General features: G+C 36.7%; 1 protein-coding gene and 1 long non-coding RNA gene across 2 annotated transcripts in view; one reads left to right on the top strand and one right to left on the bottom strand.

The window, feature by feature from the left end:
* Positions 1–22,332, bottom strand: part of teq (Tequila) — a 409,295-nt gene that overhangs the window by 20,226 nt on the left and 366,737 nt on the right. The window contains exon 18 of the mRNA XM_081772160.1: positions 14,902–15,142. Within this exon, the coding sequence (XP_081628286.1) occupies positions 14,902–15,142 (241 nt within the window). The remainder of the gene's footprint in view (positions 1–14,901; positions 15,143–22,332) is intronic.
* LOC145695200 (uncharacterized) overlaps positions 1–22,332 on the top strand; it is a 63,577-nt gene that overhangs the window by 10,399 nt on the left and 30,846 nt on the right. Inside the window, exon 2 of the long non-coding RNA XR_014133122.1 lies at positions 16,197–16,300. This is a non-coding gene — a long non-coding RNA (uncharacterized LOC145695200). The remainder of the gene's footprint in view (positions 1–16,196; positions 16,301–22,332) is intronic.

The following is a 22,332-nucleotide window of genomic DNA, read 5'->3' as shown; positions in this document are numbered from 1 at the left end:
TCCAACTTAATCGAGTTGTCACACGAATATGAAATCGGAAATTTGAATGTTACAGCAAATACCTCTCTTTGACTATTTAGAAGCGGAATTTTTGAAAACGCTGAAACAAGTATTCGCTTATTTTTAATGAAGAACTTACATGCCGAGTTTCATCTCCCTAACTTCAGGGACTAAGACTCGTGAAATACTATAGTCTTGTCAAAAATTTTAAACCCTTTTTCCCGCCCCTATCTCCTTAGGAAAAGCATTTCAAAAAAGTTCTTTGTTACGCCTTGCTTCTGTGACAAAAGGAGTACTCTGTCCAAATTTTCATGTTTCTAACTATAATAGTTTGACCCGGGTGTTGAAGAAATAAGTCACTTTAGCCTACTCAAGATACTGTAGAAGAATGTAGACAAGATTGATCGTGAAGTAGGTGTATGAGTCCAGAATTCTTCAATTATTTCAAACTTTCCGGTTCTCGTTTTTAATAGCTCCCTACCTTACGTTCTGTTTTAAACTAAATATTGTTCTCGTTTTAAATCGCTCCCTACCTTATGATTCTGTTTTGAACTATATATTATATCATTATTTATGTAAATTTTCACCCTATCAGTTATACTTTTTTGTTTCGTTTTATAAAAGAATTGATTTTCAACTTCTTCCGTCCTCAAAAATATGTATTGTATAGGTATGTTTAGCTTCCTGACAGTATTTATAACTTTGAATTTTTTGGGTTTGTTTCTTGTAAAACTAACAAAAACTGATTATGAAACTGATTATTTAATGGTTTACTTATTTTAAAAGATAAAATAGAGCTCCTACTGACCCCAGCTTACCCATTTGTGTAATCTTTTCAATGCTCGTACTTAACTGTAAGTTTTGCTCCAATCAATATTCAAATAATTTAAGAAAGAAAAGAGAATAATTTACCTTAAATAGAGAATCATTTATATTTATGTGTAAACATAATTATTAAAAACACATATTAATTACAATTACTTTTGCTTTATTAATTTGTGCAATCATTTGCCCATTGAAAAATGGATCACTAGCAACACAAAAATGGAATTTTACCAGTTCAAAATAATACTATAAAGAAACTATTTCAGACTCTGATTTATGAAACAGAAAGATAAATGAAACGTTTTTTGAAACGTGTGACAAAACTTGAACAGATTATAGCTTTAATTGCAGATGAACAAAGTAGATATTAGTGTTCTAGTCCCCATTACAGTTCATGTCGAGTTCAGCTAGGCACGAAATAAGGTCGTATAATGAAGCAGGAGATACAAAAATGATTTTAGTAGACAAGAGTCATATTTCTAACAAAATTGAAAAATGGAAAGTCAAATCTTGGTCACAGTTTAAGATAAAAGTATAAATATATCAAACTTTTTATTATTATGTTGTTATCTTCAATATGTGAAACTTCTTATAACTGTGAAGACAAAAAAACTTAATTTGCTCTCGAAGAATTTAATTACCTATTATACAGAGACCACGTAAAGTCCTGAAGGAAACAAACTCAATAACATAATTGTGTTTATAAATAGAAACGTTTTGGGTTAAGAGGATTTTAAAATTTTGTTGTGCCTCAGTACTGAATGACGCTTGTACTGATAATCAGTTGATTCAGACGACGTCCATACAAGAAAACCACAGTGCGTGCTGTGGGTTGCAAAGCTAAAATCTGGTATTTAGGTGCGGAGAAAGTTCCAAATAATGTAATGAACACCACTTTCAACAGGGACAAGTATCAAGAGATACTATCGAAAGTTTAAGTAGCACGGGAAGTGTGTCAGATTTGCGAACAGTGGAAGGACAGGAACGAGTGACAATTTGGAAGCCATCAGGGAGTTTCTGAGAGTGGGAATTTCCAGTTTCCGTTGCTTCCTTTCCTACTAACTTGTCCTTCAGTCGTAGCACAAAATTCAGTCAACTTAGTGGTTTCTTGTTTTCATTCTTTCTGTAGTAATTATGTAGGTAAATTACAAAAGCGTTAATGTATTCAATGTTGATCACATTATAAAATACGCACATTGGCCAACTTTGAGTCTTCCTATTACAAGCATGCTTTTGCACATTTGGTCTATAATGTCCATCGAGCCATTGGTTGCGTTATAGGTCATGACAATTTCTAGCTTCTTTGAAGTTGAGTTCATTGTCCCATTGTCGTGCATTGTTGACATCAAATGGACGAGTTTGTTAGGCTTTGACATGTACGAGACCTCGGTGACCCCCTCACTGAAGAGGGAAGCAGATGAATTAACTTTTCTTCCCAAATACTTAACATTAGTGAACTATGTGGAAAATTCTTATTTGTTTTTCTTGTTTGTACCCACTATAGTCAGCTTATGGTGAACCAATTGTCAGTTATAACATTTCTACAAGTTCATTTCACTAGTGATGTCAAATTCTTGACAAAGGATTCTCCAGCGGATTCGTTAAGAGGCACAATTGCTTTTACCAGATGTGGAACAGCGTTCACCACGTAGTTTATGGTATTGTTATACATTGCAACTAGATCTGTCTGGTTTAGATGCCAAAATCATTTTGAAGGGGCAACGGCCTCGAGATTCAATGAGTTGTTCGTCAATTGTAATTTAAGAACTGGGTCGGTACGGTACATTTTCTTGTAGTTTTCAATGAAGATTTGAAAAATTCCCAATATAGGAGCAAATTTCGTAAGTTCTCTCCGTAAGTTTCGGGAACTCTTATCATCAAACCGCAGAGATTTGATAAAAAAAAAATGAACCCCCCCTTTGAAACATGGTGAATTTACATCGTGACACGCAATATGAAGAATTGAACTGTACTTCAATTAACAGGTGGTTGTTTTTCGTTGCCGCTGATAGACTAAGTAAACCCACTAGAGTAGCAGATCATCCAAGGTCATATCGGCGATAGAAGAATCATGTTTCTTTGAGTGTGACTGTCGTATTCCTCAGTTTCTTGATTTGTAAAATGCACAATATTCTCCAAAACATCACTTGCTCAAACCAGTTTGAAACATTCAATCGGTGACAACTTGTGTAACCGTCGTTGTGCCTGGGTAGATCTGGACAATTTTCTTTGACGAACCTTGTGAGCAATTCTTGGACTTTCCGTTTCCCAAACATATTCATTCTTTCCTACACCACGGGAATCCGGAAATTTTAATATGCATTTTTCATCCACAGCGACACAGGATTGGTAGTTGTTCTCCTCCATCTTTATTTCCCTCGTTTCTTCGTACTGACAGTATCCAACAGCCTTTCTTCTACTCGTTCTTCATCAAGTTTGACAATGTCCTATTCTCGATTGCCAAGTGTTTCGTAGTCTGTATCGCCCACATTTTCATTACTTAAGTCATTAATAACATTATCTTTGTCTACAGAACCATCCTCGCCAAGGAATATCGCCAACGCTTCATCTTCAGACACGTTCAATTCCTAGAAAATACCAAAACAGGAACTCTCAACCTCGACTTTCATATTCTGGATACGCTTTAGAAAAGAATGTACAATCCAGTATTTTCTTTAGGGTAGACATGAATAACACATAATCCATCTTAGGTAGATATGCGAAAAAAGTACTCAGACAAATACTCGTGTATAGGTAGACATGCGTGTGTTTAAAAAAGATCATGTGCGGGCGACAGTTGGCCCCAGACTAACAAGTTCTCTCGGCTGCCGCTACTATAGAGTCGAGGCATTCATGGCGGTTCAGCCCCCCGCGCGAGTTGAGTGCGCAGTGAAACACAGAGAGTGAGTGCGTAATATTTACGTAGTCTACCTCTTCAGGGTTAAGCAGCAACAACGGTTTGTCTGTAGGAACTGCATCCCTTGTTCAAGTTCTAGCAGATGAACATCAATCTCAGCAGCAAAAACCTGTTCACCTGTGGAGTATTTACTGTACGTTAACCGTCTTGCGTGTAATGTATTCGTTGCGCATTATTTTACCAATTATCAATCGCACGATTTAATGTTTCATGTTCTTGTTTTCCACATTATGGAGGCAGTTATAATTACAAATAAGCTATAAATGCAACATTAAAAGTAATATTCCATCTTAGAATATTAAAAAAAAACTTTTGAAATATATACAAATATGAGCTTCCGTCGATACAAATGGGTACTTTTTCGATATTTTTATAACCTGCACGAAATTTCTGGAATTGAGTTACTGTGCTGTTATTATTGCAATTTTTCCTTTTGCATGATGAATATTTTGCGGACGTTGTTGGGCAAAAATCGTCATTTGAAAATACTGACGGAGTGACGGATCCTTGTTAATTATCCGCTTGTCAGACTACATCTTGAGTCAGTTTGACCTTGTACTTACGGCCAATCGAGACGTATACACGCGCCTATTGTTTACATCAGGGATGGCCAATTACGGGGCCGCGGGCCGCATGCGACTCCCGAGGTCTTCTTGTGCGGCTCTCGAGAAGATAAGTGTTAACATTTTTATATATTTTATTGGGTGCATAAACAATTTTAAAAATTAGTTAAAATGTAATTACTTGAACTAACATACAAAGTGGATGTATGTTTTAGACGGGGAAACAAAAGATAAATTTAAGGTTAATATTAGTTAGGTTAGTGTTTTATTTTGTTAATTTGGTATTTACATTCGGTATCTAAAAATTTAAATGTACCATTTCTATTCAACGTACATTTCTAAAAAAAAAGTTTTGAATATTTTTAAATGTCAGAACCATTGAGTGCAGGTATGTTTTAACTTGCGGTTTATCTTTTTTTTCATTTCTTACATATGTTTTCATGTTTGAGAAATTATCCAAGATATTTTCACCCAACCTTGAGAGTGTAAGAATATTCTTCGAGCAAAAGAGGTTTTAGCGACTCGTTGGGGGGATTTCATTGTTGAGAACTTGGCAAGTCTGAGTTTGTGACTGAAACTGGTGCATTACATCAGCATACTTCACAACTGCAAGATGTTTTCTCAAAAATTACATTATTTTGAGTTACCATTTGAGTCAGTGCTACTTCAGTATGAGTTAGCAAAGAAACGTTAGTTAATAAAACCGGAAGTTTCAAGATAAATGGAAAAGAAAATTTCTTTTCATGATCAATCAAGATAGGGTGTAATAAACCACAATGTCTTGTGTGTTTACAAGTTCTCTTGTGTCACAACGAATACAATCTCAGCTGTCATCACAACTAGAATCATGTAGAAAAATATACGCACGTGCTTCAATTGTTGCAGATTTGAAGAAAAAGGTTAGTGCTCAAAAGATTTTTTTCACAAAGACACGCCAATTCAGTCATTCTCTCCTCTTTTGTTTTATTATGAGTTCAGAAATAACGGTCAGAGTTCTCGAAGAAAAAATGCCTCGAAACTCAAAAATGTTCCTCGATCAAAACGAACTGTTATAGAAGAGTTGAAGAATTAAGTGCTTGTGTTCACCATAAATTAAAAACCACCATTGATCAGTCTGAGTTTTTCATTGGCCATTGATGAATCGACCGGTGTAACTGATAAAGCTAAGCTTTTAGTCTGAATTAGAAATATTTTTAAGGATCTTGATATTCATGATTATCTTCTTGCTCTTACTCCACTTCATGGTATACTCGTAAAAGCCAAGAATATACTCGTATCTGAAGCGGTAAAGGAAGTGTTAAATATAATTGATGGTGCAAATAAATGTCTGCAGTAATTGCTAATGGCGCTATATCAATGTAGGGTATCTCATTCTGACTTAATTGGTTTACTGCTTTACGTGGTATTATTTGTTCAGCTCTGCATTGTATTATTTACCAAGAAGCTCTGTGTGTCAATATTTGGAGATGGAAAATGTTACGAAAATAGTGACAAAATGTGTTAATTATCGTAAGAAGAGGAAACCTATCTTTGACTCATCGCAAGAGTCTTTCTTTCCTAGAAGGACTTTCATTTGCTTCTGTACACCAAAGTTCTCTAGTTGAGTAAAGAAAATTGCCTCAACGATTTTTATTTCGAGAAAGAAGTTGTCGAATTCCTGAGTGAAATCAATAACAACTGATTCGAGGTTGTATGTATTAGTCGAGCTGCAGAATCCGGAGTTTCATTTCAGTCTTGCATTCCTAATAGGCACTACGCAATACCTCAATGAACTGCATTTAAAGTTACAAGGACGAAACCAAAGCATTTCAGACTTAGTTACACATCTAAATGGACTCATTAATCGTTTGAAGCTTTTTAGATCAACATTTCGAAGAAGAAATTGTATACATTTCCCATCGTGCAAAGAAGTAATAGAAGAATGTGGAGATCTTAACATATAATCATACAGTGAACTCCTTGACAAGCTTTTGGTACAGTTTACAAACCGATTTTTGGATTTCGGTAATTTGAGGTCTCAATTAAGTTTATTTAACAATCTCATGAGATGTGATATTTCAGAATAAGATGAAAATGTTCAGTTAGAGTTGTGTGATCTGAAAAGTGATCAATTTCTGCAATCAAGGCAAGGGACGGGTCCCTGGAAACTGGTGCAAAGAGATACATTGCAGAAATTGAGCGACTTTACAAGGAGGATTGCTTCCATGTTTGAAATTACTTACATGTGTTAGTATATGTATATTTTCCTCTATGAAAGCAATAAGATACTCAAAGAAATTGAATGAGTGATACTCATCTCTTTGACTTGTTTCAACTGTGTTCTCCTACTACTGGAATTGACATTGGAGAACTGGTAAATTCTCATGAACATCCAAAGTATTCACATTGAAAGAGAAGTAGGTAAAACTGTAGTTGAAATGCAACTACTGCAAAATTTGAGCATAGTGTTATTATTTGGAATAAATCTTATCATTCTTCAAGTAATATTTTCTTACAAAATCTTGAATTGGGTAAGTTTGGTATAGCGTTCAGTACACCGACAATCAAAACACAGACACATAAAAAATGTCGTTTAAGTTAGTTAGGTTAGATTAGATTAGATTAGACTATCTTAGAAATATGATTTTCGCTATGTCGAGTATCGTTGTCTGTGTTTTGAATATATGTGTTTTGATTGTCGATGTTTTAATAGACATCAGTAAATTTGATAATTTTTGGGCTAAGGTGTCAAGGGTACATACTATGAACGTAAAGTATCATATTGATTTGCGGCTCTCGCCACATAGAAATTTCTATGATGCGGCCCCTTAGTTTAAAAAAGTTGACCATCACTGGTTTAGATTGTGCAAATATTGCAAGACTTTTGACTCGACCCTGTATAATTAAGGAAAAGATTGTACTGAGCTACTTAAACAATAAAGACAATAGCTTAGAAGAGTTAGGATTATAAAGAGGACAAGCATGTTTAATGTGTTATGTATGATTCTCATCCATAAGATTGTAAAATTCTCTGAGTTTATGTAAGGTAGAGCAATTATCGTACACGGGAATTTGGACTTTCCCATCACCTTTTATTTAGATCTTCTTAAATACAGAAATGCATTACAATAAGTAGTTCCTCTAATAATTTTAGGTAAGAAAGTGGAAGGAACCCAATGACCAGGCGTCGTAGGACTTTGTAAGTGAGGTTCCTCTCTTTGACCGGGCGTCATGAGAGGGGATAAGTTTTGTGTGATTAGGTGTCTCGGTGACCGGGCGTCGTGAGAGAGAAAGGGAACCCAATGGCCGGGCGCCTTGGGGCTTAAGGATAGGTATCTCTCAATTGACCAAGCGTCGTGAGAGGGTAAGGTGAAACCAATGGCCGAGCTCCTTTGGGCTTTAGGTGGTTTGATCAACTTGGATAGATTGATGCTTGTTGAGGCGGGCTCCTGTCTTTTATCCTAAAATGTCGGCTACCTTCGGTGACCTCCGTTTTGCCGGCTGCTGGCGATTGTGGGCGACTCCTCTTCAGTACTGTCGTCTGCGTTGTATTTGTTTAATTAACTAACACGTGTAGTACACACTGGTTATCGCATGATGTGAAGACATGCGGAACCTAACCCCCCCGTGGCGTAGAAAAAAATAAGCCACAGGATTTTTTGCCATTAATGGTAATCTGCATGTTGGTCGCAGTATACACTGGAAAATACACTGAGACACTTGAACACAAAATCTAAGTTAAAAGCACTGTTTACTTACAGAACACTGTATAGAACACTATCGCACAAATAAAATTAAAGTTGAAGTTGAATCACTAACAGTTTGTCCTCTAACCTAAATAGGATCCATATACATTACTTCATCTCCCTCAAACGAGAGGCTGTTGAAGCTCTGGTGGTTATAATTAATAATTAAAACTACTAAAGTTGATAGTAAAGGCCGTAGTACTTTTTGTGAAGTTCGCACGACGTATGGCGCTATTATACAAAAGTTTCTAATATCGGTCTAGTTCTTACTAGTCGTAGGAGACGGATGGCAGAACACACATATAATGGGTAAAGTCAATACTACGATAAACGTAGGCATGCCGGAAGATAGTTTGTCAATTAAAAATCCTGATTTTCTGAACACTGTATATATAGTTTATGATGTAAGTGACAATTATGAGTCGCGGCGGAAAAGCGAAAAAAATGTTGCTGGCCTTATGAAGTTCATTCCCTCGAGGCGGAAAGAAAAATGCTGGTTTGCGATTTTGTTCGTTGAAGGAAATTGTAAGTATGGAGGCAGTTTAAATCACAGAATGCAGTGAGGTGAGGAATTATAAGAAAGAAAAGGAAAAAGACAAGGGATCTGTTGCAATGTAAATACTAAGGTATGTACTAGATTTGGTCACTTCAAATAACTAGCCTTATCATATTGCATATCTTGTTTACAGATACTCCGTGTTTTGTTTCTGTTCTTTTTTCCGTGGCTGAAATATGAAGAGTGCGAGGCGCGTGTCGCTGATCCGTATCTGCTGGAATCATGTTATTCTTCTTTCTCTTCTTTTCTTCTCTTTTTTCTTCCTGTCTGTTGCGTTTTTCCTTATCCCTGTATTACATGTGTTCTTCGCCATCATAATATGGTTTCATTCTGTCTATTGAGATATTCTGTTTTCTCCCTGAAAGTGTCGGGCATTCGACCTCGGTAGAGACTGTTGTTTAATTTTGAAAGTATTGTGGCCGGACCGCAGTACCTGTCGGTCCATTGTGATGATTCACCGACCCGTCGAAAAGGAAAATAAATTAATACTTTATTTCCTTTGTGGAAAGTTTCTTGCTTATGTTTCTTATCAAAATATTTCTCTTGTCGTTTATGAGCCTTTAGTAAATTTTGACGTATTTTTCTCTTAATTTTACAAGTTGGTGTCTTTCGATTTGTAGTTAGGAAGCAGTCTGTAATTGGCAATCGCCGATTGTCCTTGGTTCGTACCCGAATATTAGAAAGAAACTTGATTTCTTCGTTCCTAATTGGACGAAGCTGTTTAAACCAAAAGTGATATGAGGTAATAGTTTTGGCCATGTTTCATGACTTTGTTGGACGAAAATGTTTAAGGAATTCTGTAGTTTTATTCATGACCTCGACTAATCCTATATCTTGGTTATTAAAAGCAGGGCAGAACTTAAATTGAAAGTTGTATATTTCTGCTAGTTTTTGGAGTTTCTTCGCACTGTACATTGGATGTTTGTCCAAATGAAGAAAAGGAAAGGCACCGAATTTTAAAATAATTTCTTCCAATAAGAATTGTTCAATTGTATCTGCCGTTCTGCTATTAACAGCTTTCGTCACTATATAACGAGTGCTTGTTTCGATGCCAACTAAAACATATTTTGGTTTGCCTTCTGCATGCGGATAATGTCTTAAACCGTCAAACATCCATCGTTCTCCTATAAGACCTGGCGGGCGATGAAAGAGTTCTCCTTGTGGCTTTTTCGGAAATTTCTTTAAAAGTTGACAATCTCTGCAGTTCTTAATTCTAAACGCTAAGTATGACTTCATGTTTGGCAGGTAGTATTTATTGAGGATAGTCTTATATGTCTTCGAAAACCCAAAATGGGGTGCTGACGGATCCTTGTGAATAGACTCGAAACATTGTCCTGCCAAACGTTTCGGAATACACAAAAGATAAATTAATCCATGTTCTGGATTTTTTTTGTGCGGTAAAGCAGGTCGTCTCTTAAGCGAAAATGCTTAGCTGCTCTCATCGTAGAACTTTTTGTTGGTTCTTTCCCTTCCAAAACTGCTATTATGTCAGCGTACGAGTCATCTTTGCGCTGGTCTTCCCGTAAGTTCTTCAAACATCCTGATTGTTGCATTTGAAGAATGAGTTCTAAAGAATTGGTACGGTATGCATGTGTATCCTCGGTTGCTTGATGTAGGTCCGTGGGTTCTGGAGTATCATTGCTGTTTTGTTCTAAGCGGCTGATGATATCGGCCGGGTGCTTCTTTCCTTCAATATGGCAGATGTCAAAATTATAGTGGGCTAAGAAAAGTCTTGAACGTGTGTATTTTCCTATTTTGTCCGGATGCGTGTGTAGAGACATTTAGCGTCTGTAAACAGTTTAAACTTAGGGTTATGTAGGAAATATCTGAATTTGCGTAAAGCATATATAATAGCGTATAGTATTTTTGCCAGACTAAACTTTTAGTTTCGGCAGTTGTAAGACGATGGCTGCAATATGAAACAATTCTTTCTTCGTCTGTTTGGGGGCTATAACAAGCCAGTACGCCCCAAGTTGGTGTGAGCTTGCGTCAATATAGAGCCTTATCTCTAGCTTTTCGTCGAAATGGTAGAGAGATGGGGCATTCAAGATGTGTTCTTTCAGCTTCTCAAATAATTCTTCGAGTTTTTCGGTCCATTTGAATTTAGCATTTTTAGTAAGGAGCTGTTGAAACGGTTCTACCTTGGTCGTGAAGTCCTTAATATGACTTCGAAGATAAGAGCAAAGACTTATAAAGCTCTTCAGTATTTGTTTAGTAGTTGGTTTCTTAAAATTCTTGATCTTATTTGCTATTTTTGGTGAGATGCTGATCTTTTCTCCGGATACAAGGAATCCTAATAGTGGAAGTTCTCTATATAGCAAGTGTGTCTTCTTGGGATTGGCTCTAAAGTCATGCTTCCGTAATTTTTGGAATAAAAGCTCGAAATATGAGAGTTGTTCCCACGTATATGAGTTAATGACGAGGTCATCTGCAAAATTGGCAATGCGTTTTGGTAAGTCGTCTAATATCCTTTTAATAACAATAGTGAAAGATTGGGAACTTGAGCAGTGGCCCATTACGCACCTGAGAGATTTATAACTTTTGCGTTTATGGTTCACCTCAAAAGTCATGTATTTAGTGCTTCTTGGATGCAATAAGATTTGGAAGTACGATTGAGAAATGTCCAGGGTCGAAATTAGGGTTTTCGCTTTTAAAACGTCTTCTGTAGATTGAAACGGGATGCTTAAATATTTGGTATAACTATTACATGCCTGTAGATTAAACACAAGCCTGAATTCTGAACTGTTCGGTTTCTTGATCGCAATTAGAGGCGAAGAGTAATTAATTACTCGTCTGTGTCTCAGTTATAATTTTAGCATCTAACAGTTGTTGTATCTGCTTTTCAATTTGGTCCCTTATTCCTAATGGAATAGGTGTGGAACGGTGATGGAATGACGAACTTTTATCTATGCGTATTTTATGTTCGTATCCCCTAAAATAACCTACACCTTCCGGACTGTATGAAAAAAACATCTCTGTATTTGTATAATAAATTGCTTACAGCTATTCGTTGGTATTCCGGTAAATCGGGATTTATATTAAAAAGTTCAATGTTAAAAGTTTTAGCGGTCTGTTTTAATCTGTCGTGTATCTCTTCTTGAGTTCTGAATTTTTTTTTCTTGTCATCTTATTCTATTTTGAAAGAAAATACTTCCACGTCCTCTGTATACGCCACTGGTGTGCCTTTAATTAAAGTTATTATGCGTGCCGTAGGGTTTGAGATTAATAACGTAAGGTCGTTACTCGGTACTTTCATGGTCATTGTCTCCAATTCATATCGTTCTAACAATGATTGCAGTGGAATAATGATTTAAAATGCTGCGTCGTGATTTTTCGGAATTAAAACAGGAAAGTAGAGACGTGATTTTGCTAGGATTGTAATTTTACCAACTGTGAATACATTTGCATTTCTCTGCAAATACAATGAACGAGTAGTTGCTTGTGACATTTCCTCCGACTCTCTTTTTCCTTGGGAATTGTAGGCTTCCTAGGATTTCTATATAATTATATAGAATTCTGCTCTAGGTCTATTTGAGAAAAAAGTCTAGTGAGAATGTCATTCCCGAAAATCGGCTTAAAGTCAGCATCTATAATGCGGAAATGATGTGAAAAGGTAGTGGTGCCAATTTTAAATTCAATTAGAGCTATTTCCTTCAAAGTCAGAACTTTGTTAGCAATGCCCTCGATACGAGTCTGAAATGGCATTAATTTGGAATTTGGAGGTACGTCTCGTCTGGACCATAAACTAAGACTGGATCCTGTGTCTATTATTACTGGTAGATTGCTTGAATTTACTCTAATATTAAGTAATAATTTATTATTTTCTGTCTCCAACTTGACATATTCTCGTTGTAGGTCGCCTGAGTGTAATAATTGTCTTGCGTATCATTAAAAGTTACCACTATTGCCTGTTCTTATTGAATGTGCTGGTTTTATGTTTGTGTTTCTGTGTGGCCTGCCCGACTTTTCTGGAATGGCAAGCGAGGCTTGAATGGCCTGCAAGCCCATCTATGCGTTTCCCTGGTTGGAGTTTTCTTTGATTATTCCAACATGAAGATGCGCCGTGGCTTTTCTTATAACATATTGGGTGATACAGATATTTTATCAACTTTTACAAAATTTTTGTTTTACCTACCACCGTTATTTCCTTTGTTGGTATTCTTTGCGCCCGCCTTTTGCCCGTTTTCTTGACGATATTTTCCTCCATATTACGCCTGAAATTAGTCTTCATGGCATTCTGTGCTACCATTAATGATAATTCGGCCATTTAATTGGTTAGTTTATTGAGGTCCGTGTGAGGAGGTTGTGAGGGCTGGTTTTGACTTTGGTGGAGGTGCGGATTTAAAACTTCAGGCTGAATGGAAGTTGACTGTGGAGGGGAAACATTCTGCAATGGACGTGCAGAAGGTAATGATTGCGAATAACAAGGAGCAGGTTGGGTGTGATGCACAGTAGAAGTTGACTGTTGTGCATAAGTTGGCATTAACAAACTAGGATTCGTTTGGTTATGAAAGTCATTTAATGGAAATGTTGAGGGGCGGTTAGGATGGCCGATTAAAGAATGAATTGCCTGTGACAATTCCACATAGTTCCTCTTCTGCATGATGTCCTGAGCCTTTTCTAATTCGTGGATTCGATCCTGCAACTGCTGGGCTGTTTGAAAAGATTCCAACGCCATTTTCTGTAATAAATTTCTTTGTAATCCCAATAAAAGAAAATGGATCTTCTGTTCCTCCGAAGCCGCTGGCATTAGCTGTCTAATGGCCCTTAATTTCCTTAAGAAATATGAATCGACCGACTCATTTTCGTTCTGCTGTATTTGAAAAATTTCTAATTCTGATTTATATGCTGGTAAATTTGGACGAGATATTAAAATTAATTTAGTTTTAAGTTGATCGTAATCTAGGATGTTAAATTGATTCTGATTTTGTAATTGTAAAACAAAATCGAGAGCTACATCCTGTAAATACATCGGGAGAATTTCTTTCTTCTTTTTGGGGGTCCATGCCTGGAGTAAAGCTAAATGGTCGAATAGCATGAAAAATCGATGCGGGTCGTCTGTACTGTGACCTGAGTATCTAGTTAGATGGGGAATATTAACAGTATTCGGGAGCCTGATTCTGCCATATTACTATCGCTTTCTCTATACGTATTTTTCCAGATCTAGTTGTCGGCATAAATACCTGCCAGCCTAAAATGAATCAATTTACCGCTAAGAGTAATGAGACTGCTATAACAACACGGATATTATTTTTATATAATCCTGTCTTATTAACACCAACACTAATACACTGTACTTTAAAAACTTTCTAAGTCCGTTTTTCCGTTAATAAAAAGAGCGTCCCGTAGGAAAGTCCGTAAGAAATGTGTGTAAATAGACGCCGACGCATCTACCATGTAAAATTCTCTCAGTTTATGTAAGTAGAGCAATTATCGAGCACGGGAATTTGGACTTCCCCATTACTTTCTATTATAAAAAAATCTTAAATACAGAAATATATTACAATAAGTAGTTTCTCTAATAATTTTAGGTAAGAAAGTGGAAGGAACGCAATGACTAGGCGTCGTAGGGCTTTGTAGCTGAGGTTCCTCTCTTTGACCGGGCGTCGTGAGAGGGGATAAGTTTTGTGTGATTAGGTGTCTCCGTGACCGGGCGTCGTGAGAGAGAAAGGGAACCCAATGGCCCGGCTGCTTAGGGCTTAAGGATAGGTATCTCTCGATTGACCAAGCGTTGTGAGAGGATAAGGTGAAACCAATGGCCGGGCGCCTTTGGGCTTTAGGTGGTTTGATCAACCTGGATAGATTGATGCTTGTTGAGGTGTGCTCCTGTCTTTTATCCTAAAATGTTGGCTACCTTCGGTGATTTCCGTCTTGCCGGCTGCTGGCGATTGTGGGCGACTCCTCTTCAGTACTGTCGTCTGCGTTGTATTTGTTTACTACCAACACGTGTAGTACACACTGGTTATCGCATGATGTGAAGACATGCGGAACCTTACAATATAGTAGTGTACATGTTGAAGATAAGTACTGTTTGTTTACTGTTGCTATGTGCAGTCAGTGAGATAGTTATCAACTGAATTATTGTTAAAACTTGGAGTAGGCTGCATACGAAAAGAGTTAAATCAATACTGTTTACATCATTTATAAATCATATTGTTTCATATTTGGTGGTTTCTTGTTTGTGGTTTTGAATCTTGCTTGATTCCTGCTATAGTAAATTGTTCATAGTTAAAATAACTTTATGTAGTACTGTACAATAGTACCATTTTCTTTTTTCCTTTTATAAAGAAAATTAAGATTCTAAATATACATTACCTGTTCCAGCACTAACCATTGTACCCCATCCTGAGACGGTGCAGTTTTTCCCTGGATTATATTCAGCTTCTGGACTTGGTAAGCAGGCAGGCTGAACAGCAGCATTCATTCTAATAGGACCATCATTTCCAACTTTAATTTTTACAATTGCTATGTCATTGTTCAAAGTACTGTGTTTGTTAAAATCTTGATGAATATATATTTCTTCAATGTTAAATTCTTGTTCGGTCCCATCAAGTTCCTAAAACGGGAAAAAGCATTTTCCGTTAAGTAAATTGTGTAAAAGAAATATTATAAAGCTAAAGTTCAGCGCGTGCTTGCTTTGCCTTTAATTTCATAGATTCAAGAAGACATCGACATTAACACTCTCTGGTTTAGTGCCTAGCACGTATGCCTTTGGAGCACGGGATCCTGGGTTCGTTTTTCGTTGGGATAGCCCTTGAGAAGTAATGTTGTATGTGTGAATATTATGCCACAATTGAGATTCTCAATATATATTGCCTCGATATATTGATAAGGTGAACTGCAAAAAATAGTGAAATCTGAACAAAAGCACCAGAAGTGCAAAAAGTACAGCCAAGTTCGTCAGACTCTAAAAGTGTTGAGATGGAGAATGGGTGAGCCAAGTTTCCTGTCTACTGCATCTGGAACGAACATTGAAATTTGGCGCGAGATGTAAAAACAAATTCGAATACACCAAAATGTCTGTTCCTAGTTTCACTGTCGGGACATTCTAGCCCTAAGGCTGGTGGTGGCCCCAAAACCCACCCGTTCTCCCAGTACCATCCCTAAGGTTCGTCATCGTCATTTTTCTTGACACTTTGTGGAGGATTATAAGGTTTTCTTTTCTGGGTTTCAAACCACAAACCTTACTACAGTATATACGCGCCATAGCGGACGCACGAAGTTGATATCCTGAGGTTGGTTGTGGCCTCAAACCCACTACGCCCACCGCTATAATAACTAAGGTTTATTAACATCATTTTCCTTGACATTTTCCAAGGTCCCGTATCAGATCGTTAAATTCTTCGGTCCAAACACTATTCAAGTAAAGGTTGTTGATAATGATAGGGATATAAGATAAACTCATGTATCATTGACTAAGATTTATCGTGAGTTTAAAAAAATGTTTCCTTTACTATTGTTATAATATGTAAGGATAATATGATTCATAAATTTTATTACTGTATATATTTTGCACGGAAATAATTAGTCAAGAGTCAATCTATGATAAGAGGTTGTAATTTTAATATTTTTAATATGTTCGTTTGTTAATACTTGTTTTTGTATTGCAGGCCCGCAAATCTTTAGTTTTGATAAATGTCTCTAGCTGTTCTGGTATTGTAACAACCTAAAGGATAAATTGCTGTATGTAATGTTCTTATAATGCTGAATCAAAGTAAGTGAATTGTTTTACTTAAAAGACTTTCTCGATTGTAACTAGATTGGCATCTTAATAAATAAGAAGAGAAGGAATTGTAAAATATTTATGAATATAATTGAATTGATCAGATATAGCGACTGTTTATATTAATATATAATTGATAGTTAGTACTATTGGGAGAATGGTGTATGACTGTAGATGTTGAATGTAGATTGTATGTAGTGTAAATGATTTATTAGGAGGTTTATTATTATTATTATTATTATTATTATTATTATTATTATTATTATTATTATTATTATTATTATTATTATTATTATTATTATTGTTTCCTCAAATTTTGTTTTGGTAGTAAATGACAGGTACTATTATCAATTGAGGGGCTTAGTGGAAAAGGGGCACATTTGAATGTTTTTGAGAAACAGAAGGTTTTGCGTTGGAACTGACAAAAGTTTTACTATGGAAGATAGGTACATAAATACAACAACACATATTAGAGGAAGGTCTGATATGTTTCAGAAAAAATCATCATGAATTATAGTGCTTATCTTTAAGAAGAAATAAACATAAGATATGCACCTGCCAAACCAATGCATGCTTTCTATATTAATGGATCAAAATGAAAGTTCCAATGCGCGAATATGCATGTAACGTACAGAATAACACAACAGGGTAGACCATATTCGTCTTTGTAAATAATGTTTACATACTCCACTCAGTCTAAAAGAAATACACACATGTTCGTGTCGCCACTCAAATAACATGTTTTCGTGAACAAAAATGCATTCTTCGTTCTTCAGCATTCCATTATGCTAGAATCGTACACACTGTAAACACAACACTGCAGACGAGTATGATTCACATTACATTGCACAATAACCCATTACCCAGGACACATAAGAGAAACTTCACATTATCACTCGATATCTCTACTGTCAATATCCTCTACTCCTACGTGAATCGTGTCGTCATTGTTGCATTTTAGAGATATGTAATTATCGTGGTCGATGGGTAGAATGTAGTTTAAGATGCCCGTCAGATTATCATACTTAGGCTTCTGAATAGGTCTTTCTTTAGGATACTTGGATATCAAAACCATATCTTCCAGAGAGCGCGATTTGCCTCTTCCTCGCTGCAAACTGAGTACTCCAAGACTCATATGTAGAGTATGTGTATTTTACCTGAACTAGTTGGCTGCCTTTCGTAAATTTTATGCTAGTCGCTGCTCAGGGTGCGAAATCCTGGGGGGGGATGAGGGGGAATTCCCCCTCACTTACTGTTTTTTGGAAAATAATCCCCCTCACCGCAGAGTTACCGGGGGGGAAAGAATATGAAGGTATTTCTTGAAAATGTAACATTAGTTTCCCTACAAAATACTTTCAAAGGTACACGTATCCCATTAATACCAGTTCAACACACTTATCAATATATTTGCAAATATTTCAGTAGGAAAACTATAATAATAATTATCGAAGTGCAGTTAGCGTTAAGCAAAAGTAAAAATGCAGTGAATAATTAAACTGTGCTTTGATCTGGCAGCTCTGAAAACAAAATAGAGATGAGATCTGAAGTAACTATTCTTTTTTGTCCTTCTACTACTAAGGTGGTCATACTTGAGTGCAGTGTTATTGGCTTCTTGAATGCAACAAAAATGAAACGTAGGAAGCGTGCTACGAATAATGTAATTACAAAATACTTCAACGTTAATTCCGTCAGACAATAAAGTTCTCAAACTAAATAGCAACAACTCGCATGTTACTAATAATGGACCACTATTCACGAACAAAAGTAGTGACGAATGCAATAGTGATGAAACGAGTGAAGCTGAAAAGAAGTGTTTTAGTGCAAATGTGATGGAAGCGTCTGAAATACATTTGTCAAAGAGTTCGTGTGATGGAAGCGATAAAACAATGTCAAGTAAAATGAACCAAAATGTAACATTGTTAGAAGAAAGTCAACCGCCCATGAAATGGAAAAGATTTCAGATTTCGTGGAAACAAGATAGATCATGGCTTGTTTTCGAAATGAAAGCAGAACAGGAGATGATGATGATGTGCAATGTTTGTAAACTGCATGCTTCTTTCGTGTGTAAAAACATTAAGATTAAAACTGCCAATAATGACTTGCTGTGATCATCGAAAGGTGTTCCTCAGAAAAATAAGAAGCAAAATTTGAATCCCGTATAGACATGAACTAAGTTCAGTTCATTGACTGTGCTTAGACGCAGAAGTTACTCGTCAGAAAAAGGCACTGGAAAAAAGCGCAGAAACAGCACGGGAAACATGTCTGAGAAAACAAGAACTGCAATTGGATGTAACGGTAAAAGTATTTCCTAATGTATATACTAGTTCAAAGCAAGGTTGGAGTTTTAGGGATCATCCAGAAATGAATAAATTACAACGTGCAAATGGTTTAAACATGGGAACTCACCTCAATACAGACAAAAAGCTGCTTTGATAACACGTTTAATTGCAGACCAGCTACACAAGAAACTGATAACATTTTTGAAATTTACTGATTGCTTCTCTATATCCGTTGATGAGTCTACAGATCGATTCTCTGGAAAACATTTTGATTCTGTATATTAGTACGTGGATGAGAGGAAAACTGCTCGATGCTGTTTTCATAAACTAGTACGCATCGAGAAAGCAGATGCAAAAGCAACCGAAATGAAGATCATTGAAGCTTTCGCAAATTAGGGCATTGATTCTGATACTATTAAGGAGAAGCTTGTGGGTCTTGGGTCAGATGGCGCATCGGTTTTCATAGGTAAGCACGATGGAGTTGCTGCTCGCATTAGAAGAAATTTTGCTCCCCACTTCGTCAGTATTGAATGCATGGATCATAGGCTTGATTTAGTAACAGAAAAAGTTTTTGAAGTCGTAAACGCAGTATACCACTTCGAAAATCTGCTTGACGAACTTTATAGTCTTCAGTAAGCCTTCTGCATTTGCTCACCTCGAAAACATTGCCAAAGTCATTGGCGAAGAAGGTGTTTTGAAAGTAAGAAACTGTTTCGAATTAGTTGGATTTCCAGTTAAAAAAATGTGCTCTTAGCCGTATACAGAGACTATCTATCCATAATTGATTATTTGTCTTCTGCCGAAGTGAGAAAAGAGTTAAGTGAACAAACGGTGGCAAAATTTAAAGGTTTGTATCGTAAGCTAACTTCAAGACAAACCATACTTATGTTAGGATTGCTTTTAGACATTGCACATATATTTACTACCGTCAGTACAATGCAAAAAAAAAATCTGTATTATATCGAGAAATAGAAACTCAGCTACATACTGCGTGCACAGCTCTTACCGAAATGAAAGAAAATGATGACGTTTGTCTCACGAATTGCAAAGAGAAGTATCTGTGTTATTGAGTTGACAGTGACTCGACATTATTTCAATTCGAGCGAGTAAGATGTCAAATCTTACAAGGGATTTTAGATGAACTACGAAGATGATTTCCAGCATATGAACTGGGAGAAGATTTCCTGCTTCAAAGTATTTGATGAAATTTTAAGTTTAAAATAAAACTTAGCCCATTGAACGGCAATTCTGATGTCTATAAGGATGTTGAATTATTGGGTATAAATCCATCTATAGCTGTAATGTAATGGAGATATTTGAAACCTGGTCTCAAACCTATTGATGATCTTCCCCTATTTAAACTGCTGTTACGGAGAACAAAATCAGTTGCACTGTCGACTGCAGAGTGTGAGCGTGGTTTCAGTGTTGCACATGACTTGAAAAGCTATGAAAGAAATCGACTAAGAATAGATACATTAGAAGCCTTAATGACAGTTAAATTGTGTGGACCACCCTTGAATTTGTGGAATGCATTAAGTGTGGTACAGTCTTGAGTTAAGGAGTTGCACCATATAGCGGACAGTAAATATACCACTATACGGAACAATGAAGATGAGTATGAACATAATTTGTTTCTATAAGGAGTACTAGCAGGTTATCGATAATCTCGTGTTTGTCAGGTTTAACGGATGGCTGTAATTTTTTTAAATACAGTTTCTCATTTCGGTACAGGGGCGTAAATAAGGGTCCCGCAGACCCGGCATTGCGGGGGCCTCAAGCCATAAGGGGGCCCCAAATCGTGAAGTGGAACGAAGAGAAGGGGCCCCACTCCACGCTGTCTGCGGGGAGGCCCCCAAGCCTTTAGTTACGCCACTGTTTTGGTATTGTTTTAACTGGTAACCTATCGAGCAGGAGCGTCATTTCAGATTTTGCTTGGGGGGCAAGACCCCTTGATTTAAGTAAAATTTTTCGTTTTTTACTGATTTACTACTATTCTTTTGATAAAATCTATATAAATCTTAAACTCAGGGGGGCAATTGCCCCCCTAAATGACGCCCCCTGCTATCGAGCTCTAACCTAACCAGTATTCTTTTAACTTGTGGTTATATTAATAAAAGACATGAGCCAATAGACACGGATTTATATTTGAACAAAAATAAAATTACATAAATAGCCGATCATTTTTAGGTATAACACTAGATAATAACCTAGCCTGGTAGGTCACCAGTTAGAACAATACCCTTATTTCCATTTTTGATGGCTTATAAATGCAAGCTTGTAGAACACATTGAAGGTCAATAAAATAAAGCACAACGTTTGAGTTCAGAGTACACTTTCCTAGCATTGTTCAAGTTATATTCAATACGGAATAGCATAATTGGAAATGTGTGTTTTGCGACAAACTGGTAAGCTTAGGTTAGCTTCTTTCCTTTCTAATAGGTTATGATTTTGTGTACAGGTATTATGCTTAAAAGTACTTCCCCCTCACTTTGAATGAGATGATTTCGCACCCTGTCGCTGCTCTCATATTGAAGACTCTCCAAATTTTGTTTTCTTGCGAAATGTCAGAACAAATAGTAACGCTCATACAACCTTCATGTCTTCTGTTGTCATTTCGATGATTTCAAAATGGCTTCTTTTTGCGTGCTGTCCTTATCAGAATGGCCTATTGAGCGGGGAGTGTACGCAGATTGTGTCTTCTTCTTCGCTCTCTCAATGATACTAAAATTAGCATAGCAGGGGAGGAATGTTTGGCCATGAACCAAAAATCTATGTTATATTGTCTGAAGATCGGTGACGTTTGCCAAATACAACCAGAGTCCCATAATGACAGAATTTTTATTTTGCCCGATGCACGAATCCCTGTACACTATTAAATTACGTCTGTTGCAAATATCCTCTGGTAGGTGCATCATCACTCGAAGAACACAGCTTCCAATTTTAACACTACCACGAGAAGCGACAGATTCTGGCCAGACGCACATAACAGCAGAATCATCATGACAAAAATGGAACAAACACAATATGTCCACAACTGCCGCAAATAGAAAACAGTTTCCGTGTTTATCATTGGTGTTGGAAGTGCTTGTTCCAGATCCTAGCAACAACTATGGTGCTGCTGTTAATGTATTTGCATTATTGTTTTGCATTTCTGAAAGATTGGTAGACTGCTTCGGCTTTACGAATGTGTATATTATAATCAGGTGATCTAGGTTCTACGTGTAGCATCGAATCACAAGTTTTACATGTGTCGGTGCTTGGCATTTTAAATGCAATGTTGAATTCATTATTGAACACATTGATATGTATGTAATTTCAGTGGACCGATATCATTTGTTTACATTGTTCTACATAAAAATCGTACATTTGTTGTAAAGGACGCACCGAAACTATATGTGAACATTCAGAGTTTGCAGCTCTGCTGCAGTGAGAACGTTATCTTTGAAAAGACCTAATGTGATTCCTGATATCTAGTTTTTTTTTTTTTTTTTTCCGAAATAGCATGGTTGCGGTTGTGATGTTTACCTCGAATGTCCTCTTTGGAAGAATGCAACGGTTTGGTAGGCGCGTCCTTCGTATGTGAAGAGTACGGGGGAATAACGATGAAAGTCACATTTTCACACTTCGGAGATATTAGCTTTTTAAACTTTGAAACGCTTTATTTTATGCATTTGATACAATGAGCAAGAATAAATTGAATGAAGCATAAGGTCAACAATCTGACAATGCACCAGAAATGTTCCA

Source organism: Thermobia domestica, chromosome 1 (genome assembly GCF_964235325.1).
Source record: "Thermobia domestica chromosome 1, izTheDome1.hap1.1, whole genome shotgun sequence".
Taxonomy (NCBI): domain Eukaryota; kingdom Metazoa; phylum Arthropoda; class Insecta; order Zygentoma; family Lepismatidae; genus Thermobia; species Thermobia domestica.
The sequence above is the reverse complement of the archived record's forward strand: the minus strand, read 5'-3'. Positions and strand labels throughout refer to the sequence as shown.